Below are 11500 nucleotides of genomic sequence, written 5' to 3' on the forward strand. Positions count from 1 at the left end.
ATTTATTTTTAGGAGAGAGAGAAAAAGACAGCGTGAGCAGGGGAGGGTCAGAGAGAGAGGGAGTCACAGACTCTGAATCAGGCTCCAGGCTCTGAGCTGGCAGTCAGCACAGAGCCCGACGCGGGGCTCGAACCCACAAACTGCGAGATCATGACCTAAGCAAAAGTCGGATGCTTAACCGACTAAGCCACTCAGGCGCCCCTAAAATCACTTCTTAAATAGTACTTCATTCTGCTTTAAATATTAGGATGTTGCTATAGTTATGCCATAATTTTAACTAAAAATTTTGTTTTAATGCTTTTTAAATTTATTTTTGAGAGAAAGACAGCATGAGCTGAGGAGGAACACAAAGAGAGAGACAGAATCTGAAGCAGGCTCCAGGCTCTGAGCTGTCAGCACAGAGCCTGATGCAGGGCTCGAACCCACAAACCATGAGATCATGACCTGAGCTGAAGTTGGATGCTTAACCGACTGAGCCACCCAGGCGCCTCAGCCATAATTTTAACTTTTAAAAATTAAATATTTTAGCTTAAAACATAAAAGGATTTCCTGAAGACATTTACTGAATAGATATTAAATAGTAGACGAAGTCTTTGTTCTTGATTTGCAAGAATAAGAATTTTGTCCTGGAAAGAAAAAATAAAGAATTGGGAAATTAAGCCCACCCTCCAGAAGCCCTACCTGACAAAGATTATTCTATTTTAAACTGGATTTTGGTGTTTGCACAGGAACTCAGTGGACCACTTTGGCTTTGAGGTAGAGAAGTCCAGTTCCTCTCTAGCTTATCCACCTCCAGTAAGGCTGTTTTAATTTTGGTTTCCCATGAGCTTACTTTCTTATTAAGTGCTTTTTGAAATATTGCTTGATCTCTTTAGTAGATTTTGGTTTTCTGTGGTAAATGTACTAATGGGGAACTTTCCCCATGTGCGTCTTTAAGCCTCATGCTAAGGGCACCCCAGGCCATGAGATGGCACATATGCTACAAGGAGACTGGAGCTGTGTTAAATGCATGGGTGTAAGCTAATAATTATTGGGTAATAGCTTTTTTGTAAGTAGAAAAATCATTAATAATGCCCTCACATACAGGGTCAAAGTTTTGAACCAAAAGAGCGGACTTCATGATTTTCATATTCTGCTAGCCTGTTGACATCTGTACGTTGATTTTTATGGATTATGGATTAATATATTAATGATTTTAATGAATTAATAACTGAAAACCTCATTTATTTTTGAGATTTAATATAAAGCAGTGAGGACATCTCCTGAAGTTTTGTAATATTTTAATATAATCGAGTAACAAGATATTGTCAAACTTAAATCAAAAAGATTAAAAAGATAAAGATGAGCTTTTAGAAATCCTAGTCCTACTTAATAATATATGTACTACTATTGGTTGTAGAGTGTAAAACTTTCTACTAAAAAATAGTTCATGCTTGTGATTACACTGTCCTTCAGACTCTTCAAAATTCTTTCTTACCAAATGAGAGAACTTTTTTCCACCCTCTGCTTTGAAAAACACTGTTGGAATAAGGTTTGGTTACTCGTGCAGTATCGTTGATTTCCTTCAGGTAAATAGAGGAAGAATATTATGTTGTTATCTCCACCATTAAACCTGTAAAATCTTAAATAAGGGAAGGCCTCCTAGTCATTTTGTGTCCTTAGCACTGGAACAGTGTCTGACCTCTAGTTAGTGGAGAATAAGCCTTAGTTGAAGTGAGCTTTATGAACGAAGCTCAGTCTCAGCAGTCAAAGTCTTTGCCTCTGGAGATGCTTATGAACCGCAAAACCACTTTCCTCTGCACACCACACACAGCCTTGGCTTCTCATTCTGATTCCCTGGTTCTAATATTTATATGTGTCCAGATCTTGTGTTTTCCTTATGAGGTTCCCACATCTTCTGAAATAAGGGAAGAATATATACATGGTCCTTTATTTTTTGCTCTTGTTTTCATGTATATTACAAAATTAAGGTTTGAGCTCATGTCTTCTACTTTATTATTTTCTATACCATTAACTAATAAACAGCAGAATCTTAAGTACTTCTTGTTTTCTTTTGACTTTTTATTTTCTCTTTCTAGGGATAGGGGATCAGATGCATCATGGAAGAATGATCAGGAACCACCACCAGAAGTAAGTATGTCTCTTTACACAATATTTTAGGAGTAAAGCAGGACTTGATTTTATAAATTCATAATACTTGACCTTAATGAGGTCCTTAAATGCTGCTTGGCAGTCATACTGCCATCCTTGGGCCTGTGTGATCTCCTCATCTCCCAGATGACCCCTCAATGAGAGCTTTTGATTGATGAGTTTAGGGGAAAAAATTTTTTTTAAGTTTTTTTGGGAAAAAAATATTTTTAGTCATATTCTAATGTTAGCTTATCAATTTCCTCATAATTTACTATGTTTTTAATCAGTTTTTTGTGGACAGCTGGTAAAGGAAAAGTTATTTAAAAAATTTTATTCTTTAATTTAGTAAATTAAACATGTCAGACATGAAGACATTTATTAATGGTGCATTTTAATAAGCTGCCTGTCTTTTAGAGGTACAAAATCATTAGAATCAGGGCACCTGGGTGGCTCAGTTGGTTAAGCATCCGACTCTTGGTTTTGGCTCAGGTCATAACCTCCTCGTTCATGGGTGTGAGTGCTGTGTCCATTGAGGAGCCTGCTTGGGATTTTCTCGCCCTCTCTGTCCCTCCCCTGCTCATGGTGTCTGTCTGTCTCTCTCTCTCAAAATAAATAAACTTTAAAAAAATCATCAGAATCTACCTACCTCTTCATTTTTCATATAATTACCTTCCTAAAAAGAGAACTCTTGATTTTCTTTCTTGAATCCCTGTCAGTGAAATTAGTTTTATGTCCCAAAGTAGCTTGACAATTTTTTTAGAGCTGTGGAATAGTCAGGAATAATGAGTATTTAACTTTCCATGGAGATGTTTAAGCAAATTTTCTTTTTTTTTAAGTTCTTCAAATACAAAAATTGCAGCATGGTGTGTATATATTTCTTGAAAATAGTATCAATTTATACAATGTAACAAAATATATAAATGAGAATTTTTAAATGTACTAATTCTGATGAAGTTTCTCAGTATTATAAATTATTGGTATTTGTAGATTTAACTTTGTTCATTTTAGATGTTTTTAGGCAATGCTGAAGATTCATGCTAGTTTCTAATTTTGCTGAGGCGTGAATCAGGTACTGCTCCCTTAGAGGGTCACTTAGCCAGGGAGTGATCCTAGTTTAATATCCACATTACCGTGAGATTATGTTTTCTAGTTTATGTTAGGTATACATGTGATTTCCATTAAGGCTCTGAAGGCTCACTTAATGTCTTAGTTATTCTGAGGGTATCTTAGTAGTGAAATTGTATGTTTTTAAAGTATTTGAGAAAATTCACAAAGGTCTTAAATATATTCCTTGTGAAATGCAAATATTCTGATACATCCCGTTGTTTCAGACCTAAGCTTTGAACTGCTAATTATGGTAATGTTAACTGGTTATAAAATTGGCATGATTAGGTTAATTTTAAAATGAAATCTCAGTGTACTACATGGGGTGTTTTGGGCTTTTTGTTTGTTTTTGAAGTACTTGACTGTCCCTTATTTCTGTAATAAGAAAACTTCTTGAGATTTAAAGTTTATTATGATGAAATTTTGTAGTATAGGATTATTGCCTGACATTAATCATAGATTGTGTGTAAGGAATGCATGTTCTTCATTTCTGTATTTATGTCTGATTCATGAATATGTAGTTTGTAGTTGAATTAAGGTATTTGACTAAATTTAAATTACTATGTATACAAGAAACATGTGAATTTTTTTCTGACTTTAGGAGATGATAGCAAAATTATTGCCAAAGCAGTCTCTAAAATAAACCAGTGCCAATTAAAATCCTTTAATACCTCCCTCCTGCTCTTAGAACATGCCCAATGGCTGGCTTGTAAGTTCTTTATTCTCCAGTTTCATCATCTGATTTCACTATATAGGAAGCTTTCACTTTGCTTTACAGAACCAATTTCATGTCTCAAGTATACTATGCCTTTGCACATATTCTCACATATTCTCACTCCTTGAAATCTCTTTCCTTTATTTTTACTGCTAATTTCTTTTTTTTTTTAATGTTTTTTAATGGTTTATTTATTTCTAGAAGAGAGAGAAAGAGACATCGTGAGCAGGGGAGGGTCAGAGAGAGAGGGAGTCGCAGACTCTGAATCAGGCTCCAGGCTCTGAGCTGGCAGTCAGCCCAGAGCCCGACGCGGGGCTCGAACCCACGAACTGCGAGATCATGACCTAAGCGAAAGTCGGACGCTTAACCGACTAAGCCACCCAGGCGCCCCTTTACTGCTAATTTCTTAGAGATTTATCTTGAGTCTCATAACAAAAATCTCCCTTGCCCTTTTTTTTCTCTCCAGCCCCATACTCCCACAGCACTAAGCATAGTGCTTGTTTATTGGCTTTTTAATCTCATTTGAACAACATCAGGGAAAACAATGTTTTCCATCTGATCTCAAAACTTTTCTAGTGTTTGGCAGATGCCAGATTTAACATGAGCTTAAAAATGTTAGCACTTTGAGATCAGCAATAAAGTATCATGTATTTGAAGGTACTAACATTAGTTGATATTTTTTAATTTAATTACAGATTCTGAGGTGTATGGACTCTTGGTTCTTGGAAAATTTGATCTTTCAGCAAGGCTATACTGAAAGTCTCATAAAAAGACTTTCATATACATTTTATTTCTCTTAATGTGTATACATGCATACACAGTGAGCCTGCTTTTATATATATATATATATATATATGTCTGCTTTTATATATATATATGTATGTANCATAATATATATAGCTTTTAACCTGGGTATTTGGGCTATAACAGTGAATCTCAATTCTTATTTACTCTTGTAAATAAGACTGGCTCTTCCCATTTGTAATTTAAAATGACTTCCTCTTGGAAGTTGGATCATCATGTATCTGCTTATCTAATAAGCCTTTCCCTGCAGTCCAATCTAAATAGCATCTGCAGTGATTTTCTCTGCCTTTATTTTGCCTTATTATTTATTTACAGCCCTTAATATACCTGACATTATATTATTAAAAGATAATTATTAACTAAGATTACTAATGCCTATAAAGTGTTTAGAACAATACCTGGTATATAATGGATATATATATATATATAAGCTTTTAAATATTTTTTGTATTAGATGTGATAATTTCTTTTGTTTCCTTATTCCTAATTATTCCTTCCTTTAGCATTGTTTGATAGCTGGCACTCTGAATATTGACTCTTAACCTTGAGGTTAGTCTTCTAGCTAAAGAATACCCATATTCTTTATGGAATATCTGAAGGTTGTTAAAGATTGGCATTTTAAAGTTACCAACCTGGGGGGAGCGCAAAAAGTTACCTATCTGAAGCTTTCTAGAAATTAAAAAAGAAAAAGCCTTCAGTACTCTGGCCTGTGTTAATTAAGAATTAATTCAGATATTATTAGAAAATATTAAATATCAAAAAGAGTAACATTCTTTTATTATTATTATTCTTATTTAGCGTCAGTGTTAAGTAATAGGCTGCTTCTCACTTCCAAGTGTGTACCAGTGAATATGGGTAAATCCATATGACATAATCTATGTATATTTTCCTCTCTAAGGCCTTAGATTTCAGTGATGATGAAAAGGAAAAAGAAGCCAAACAGAGGAAAAAATCTCAGATTCAAGGCCGGAAAAAATTCAAGTCTGAATCTAATGAATCAAGTGAGTAAATGGCAATAGTGATTTTAATCTTCATTTAGATTTATATAAGTTCATCTCTAATAAAACTGAAAGAAACCTCTGAATTCTCTTTTTACCTCCTGACATCTGTCTACCATTGGAGGCATTACACGGCATGAAATGTGATGGAAGAGAGCCACAAGCAGTGGAGTGTTAACCATTAGTTTTTCAAGCATACGGACGTAAAAATGGCTTCCAGGGATAGATAAAAGCTTGTTAATCAGATGTGTGTGTAGGCATTTTGTTCTTAAGAAACCTCTTTGCTTCTGTGTTTAGAATTAAATGATATAGTACTTACTATCTAAATCAAGGTATTTTGTGTTTTAACATGCATTTCCTTTTATTATACCTTTCCTGTTTTCTTTTCCCTTTTTTAAAACTAAACTTTTGTAGGCTTATATGTGCTGTTGGAAGAAATAATAAGAGATTTCTGGCATGCCTGTTACGTAGTTTCTTGACATGATAACATCTTGTAGAACTAGACAGTACAGTATCACAACCTCCACCATAGTGACATTGATACAATCAAGATTCAGAATATTTCCATCACAGAAAAAGATCCCTCGTGTTGCCTTTTTATAGTCACTCCCACTTCCCTCCCTCCCACCTTCTTAACTCTTGGCAATCACTAATCTTTTCTCCATTTCTGGAATATATTTTGTCATGTCAAGAATGGTTTATAAATGGAGCCCTACAATATGTACCTTTAGGGATTGGTTTTTGTCACTGAGCATAATTTCCCAGAGATTCATGCAAATTGTTTTATTTGTCAAATTTGTTTCTTTTCATTTCAAAGCAGTATTCCATGGTGTAAATATACTACAGGTTGTTACCAGTCATGCATCGAAAGACATCTGGGTTGTTAATAATTTGGGGTTATAGGAATAAAGTTGTTTTAAGTATTTGTGTACAGGTTTTTGTGTAAACACAACTTTTCATTTCTCTGGGATAAATGTCTATGAGTACAGTTGCTGAATTATATGGTAGTTGGATTCCCATTACCAGTGTATAAGTGACTCAGTTTCTCCGCATTCTCACCAGCATTTGGTTTTGTCACCATTTTTTATTTTAGCCATTCTGATAGGTGTGTACTGATAATCAAATTGTGATTTTTAACTTGCATTTTTCTAATGGCTAAGGATTTTAAACTTCTTTCCATGTCCTTGTTTACTCTCTGTATGTCTTCTTCAGTGATGGATTTGTTCATATCTTTTGCCCATTTTGTAACTGTATTTCTGCTTTTTTTACTCTTGTTATGAGAGTTTGTACATAGTTTGTTCCAGCCTGTAGCTTGCGTTTTTATCCTCTCAAGAGAGCCATTTGCAGAGCGAAAATTTTTAATTTCAATGAAGCCCCAATATATTATTGGTTTTCTTTTGTGGAATCTGAGGATTTCTTGCCCAGACATACGTTCCAATAGATTTTTCTCCTCTATTTTTTCTTCTAACAGTTTTCCAAGTTATTTCAGCTATTCTGGTTGCTTTGCTTTTCCATATGCGTTTTATAAGAATCTCTATTGACAAAAAATCCTGCTGGGATTTTGATGGGAATTGTTTTAAACTTGTCTGTTGGTTTGGAGATAATTAATATGTTAGTATATTGAGTCTTCCATTGCACAAACATGGTGTATACATCTCTGTTAATTTAGATCTTTGTTTTTTTCCAGCAGAATTTTGTAGTGTTTAGAATATATATCCTGTACTTTTTTTTTATTAGTATACACCTCAGTATTTCATTTTCAGCTCATTGTAAATGGTTTTGCATTGTTAATGCCAGCGTCCATGTGTTTGTTGCTAGAATGTAGAAATAAAATTAACATTTGTTTAGCTTCTATCTTGTGACCTTGTAGAACTCACTAGTTCTAGGAGTTATTTTGTTTGAGATTTTCTACTTAGCCAACTACATCAGTTGAAAATAGGGACAGTATTCCTTTTTTGTTGTTCAGACTGTATGTTTGAGTTTTTTGGGTTTTTTGTTTTGTTTTGTCTCCCTTTCTTACTGGCTCTATCCTCTGGCACTGTGTTGAATAAATGTGCCGCCTTCTTGATTATAAAAGAAAACTTTGTCTTTCATCATTAAGTATAACATTAGGTATAGGATTTTCGAGAACAACAATTGTTTTTATCAAGTTAAGTTCCCGTCTATTCTTATGTATTATTTGGAGCTTTAAAAAAAATTATGACTGAGGAGTATTAAATTTTGACAGTACTTTTTCTGCATTGAGAGGATGATAAGATTTTTTGTCATTAGCCTGTTAATGAAGTAGATTACACTGGTTTTAGAATATTCAGCCAGCCTTTGCATCCCTGGAGTAAACCAGAGGTGGTCATGGTGTATAATTCTTTACATATATTGTTAAATTCACTTGTCTCCCTCTTTTTTTGGTGATTTTCTTTGTTCTGAAACCTACTTTTTCTGATATTAATGTAGCTACCCCTTTCTTTTGATTGTTTGCATGTTGTATCTTTTTTTATCCTTTTACTTTCAACCTGTGTCCTTTGAAGTGAATTTCTTCAAGAAATTTTGTTTTTTAATCCACTCTGCCAATCATTCCCTCTGTTTTAATTGATGTATTTAGACCATTCGTGTTTAATGTAGTTATTAATATGCCAGGGCTTACGTCTGCCCTTTACTGTTTATTGTCTCTTGTTTTCATTTCTGTTTTTTCTGCCTGCCTGTGGGTACTGTAACTTTTTTTTGAATTCCATTTTGATTTCTCTGTAGTGTTTTTGAATGTGTTGTATAACTTTCCAGTGGTTGCTGTAGGTATTAAATTGTGTGTATATTACTTATCACAGTCCACTGATGTAATTGTTTTACCAGTTTGTGTGCATTGTAGAAACTTTACCTCTTTATGTCCTTTTATTTTTCTCTAGTTTTTAATATAAATTGCATTAAATACTTCATATGTATCCAATTAGAATCACAATAACTGTTACAATATTTGCTTTAACCATCAAACATAATTTAGAAAACTCAGAGAAGGACATTTTATTGTATTTATTCATATTTTTGTTGTGTTCTTTCCTCCTTCCTCATGATTTCAAGTTTCTTTTATTGTTTCTGTTCACAAAACTTGCTTTAGTCATTCTATCAGGGTAGGTGTGCTGCAGATAAATTAGTTTTTCTTTATTGTAGAATGTCTTTGGTTTCCCTTTTTCCTGAGGATATTTTGATTCTGTATAGAATTGTACATTGAGTTTTCTTTTAGTACTTGGAAATGTTGTGCCACTTCCATTTGTCTTCCATGGTTTCTTATGAAATATCTATTGCCCTTCCTGGTACTCTGGCCTTTTGGATTCATTTAAAATTTATAATTTTAAGCCTTATGCCTTTTTAGCTACTATAAGATATAGTGGAAGTCAAAGAAAAGGCATTATTGAAATTTTTCATGTGTTTTTTGATGTATTAAAATTAATTTTAATTTTGTTTTTATGCTTTCTTCCTCACTCATAGGTGAAAATTTTTCCGAAGTACATCAGAATTGGAATGCTCATAGCTCTGCTTCAGAGCATTCAAAAGGATATCGCAACAGAGAATTCACACGAGGATTTTCCCGGGGTAGATATCCTCGACCTTGCCATGGCAGGCCTCCGTCGCCACAGTTTTATAACTCAGAACAGATGGTGTTTCAGGAGACATCAGGATTTCCACCTCAGAGGCCAGATAATCCGATTATGCCGCAGTATCCTTTTCCTCCTCCAGTGTTTGACATGCATAATTTTTCACTCCCTCCTCCTCTGCCTCCACTCCCCCCACCTCCACCGCCTGCATCCGTAAACCTGGGTTGGGCTGCACCAAACATGGCACCTCATCCATTAATGCCCTTACCGTACTCCATACCCCCACCACCTCCCCCCTTGCCTCCACCCCCTTCTTCTGGAGATAGTAATTCTTCTCATTTTGGATCCTACTACTAGGTGAATGTATACATTTTTGGAGAAATGTGGACTTTTTATATGGGAAGCATTTTTTTTTTTTAAGAAAGCAATTATGGAGCTAGATTTTTAACACTGTAAAAATGCTATATGATTCCTTCAGTTGTAAGTTGATATATATTTGTAACCTTTGTGAAACTGTGTCATGAAAATTTCACTTTTGTGGATGGGGATATCCAATTATGTAATAATTAATTAAAACTTTGAATCCATGCTTTCCCTATTCCTGCTCAGTTAAACAGTGTATATAGGTCTAATAATAGATCTGGAACAACTTTCCTCACGGGTTCAAGTATATTGAACGCATTGATTGTCTTGGTATATCTGAAAATAAGATGTTGAAATCCTATTGAGAGTCTTTAAAATAAACTATTTTTACAAATGTATACTTTGAAAATTGATTTTGATTGTAAATGTAATTTACCGGTAATTTTAAATGTCCTAATTTTTTTTTTAAGAAAAATAAGGATACAGAGAAAGAAAGCCTTCAGTAGTGGTAGAAGTTCTGACTATAATTAAAGTTAACATCCATTAATTATGCACAGGCAAACTTTTCATTATCTGTGCAGATTTCCATTATTTAGGTATTATTCAGTAGATTTCACTATTTAAAGGGATAGAAGGACTATTCGTGACAAAATATGTTACTTATTCACAATAAAATATATGTAACCCCATATTAGGATACTATGTCTTTTATATATGTTTCTCAGATTGTCACATGCCTGCTGCAAATTAGTTGCTTAATAAGTATTTATTGAATGACTGACTGAATTTAGAGCTTTTAATTAAAATTCTCCTGAGCGTTCTTTTACATGATGAAATGTAAATGCAAGGAAAATAATGGAATTTTAGAAATAGAAGAGGCCTTAGAAGTAGTTTAAACTAGTCCTCATTTAACAAATAATGAGGAACCTAAGGGTTCCAAGCTTTTTTGTTTTCTTAAATTTTTTTAAATGTCTTATTTATTTCTAAGAGAGAGAGACAGCATGAGCAGGGGAGGGTCAGAGAGAGGGGGAGATACAGAATCTGAAGCAGGCTCCAGGCTCTGAGCTAGCTGTCAGCACAGAGCCTGATGTGGGGCTCGAACCCACGGACCGTGAATTCATGACCTGAGCCGAAGTTGGATGCTTAACCGACTGAGCCACCCAGGAACGCCTAAGGGTTCCAAGTTTTAATTAAGATTACTCAGTGGGATGACAGGGAGTTGAACCTAGTTTTACTGATTCTCAGGTCAGCACTTTCTACTAAATTGTTGCTTCCCAACGTTTTATTCCTTGAAACTTGTAGAAAATAATATTGTTATGCACATTGAGGTAATCTGAAGACCATTCATCACAACCCCACAGACTGGTTGCACCCAGGCCCCTCTTCACATCCCTGTAACCTCAGGAGGCTCTGCAAAGTTCTGGGGGCCCAACTGAGAAGCCCTGGCTTTGGTATACATTGATTTTATCATGCATTGTCCTTCATCATTCTTTCTTGAAATGTGTTTGTAGCTTCTCTTTAGGAGAAAGATTATGGCAGTCTTTTTTCTGGTTGATATAACGTTGTTAGAGTTAATTGAGATTATATCTGGAAGCACTAAAGAAACAAAATTTCTCTACAAAACAGAATAAGATGTTCCATTATAGTAAATCAACAAGTCATTAAAATCACCAAGGCATAAAAAACAATCTTTGAACCTCTGTACCTCAAGTATTAGTATCTGACTGTAGGTATTTATTTTCTGAAGAAACATAGAAGTGGATAATACAATTTGGTATCTGCCTTCGATTAAGTTGCTATCT

The 11500-nt window shown here is 34.5% G+C and overlaps 1 protein-coding gene across 1 annotated transcript in view; it reads left to right on the forward strand.

The window, feature by feature from the left end:
• The window catches only part of NAF1 (nuclear assembly factor 1 ribonucleoprotein), a 45056-nt gene extending 34960 nt beyond the window's left edge, over positions 1-10096 (forward strand). The window contains exons 6-8 of the mRNA XM_077752744.1: positions 2079-2130; positions 5652-5754; positions 9229-10096. Of these exons, the coding sequence (XP_077608870.1) occupies positions 2079-2130; positions 5652-5754; positions 9229-9692 (619 nt within the window). The 3' untranslated portion in view covers positions 9693-10096. The remainder of the gene's footprint in view (positions 1-2078; positions 2131-5651; positions 5755-9228) is intronic.
• The last annotated feature ends 1404 nt before the right edge of the window (positions 10097-11500 follow it).

This window comes from Crocuta crocuta, unplaced genomic scaffold (assembly GCF_008692635.1).
Source record: "Crocuta crocuta isolate KB4526 unplaced genomic scaffold, BGI_CrCroc_1.0 scaffold346, whole genome shotgun sequence".
NCBI classification, from domain to species: domain Eukaryota; kingdom Metazoa; phylum Chordata; class Mammalia; order Carnivora; family Hyaenidae; genus Crocuta; species Crocuta crocuta.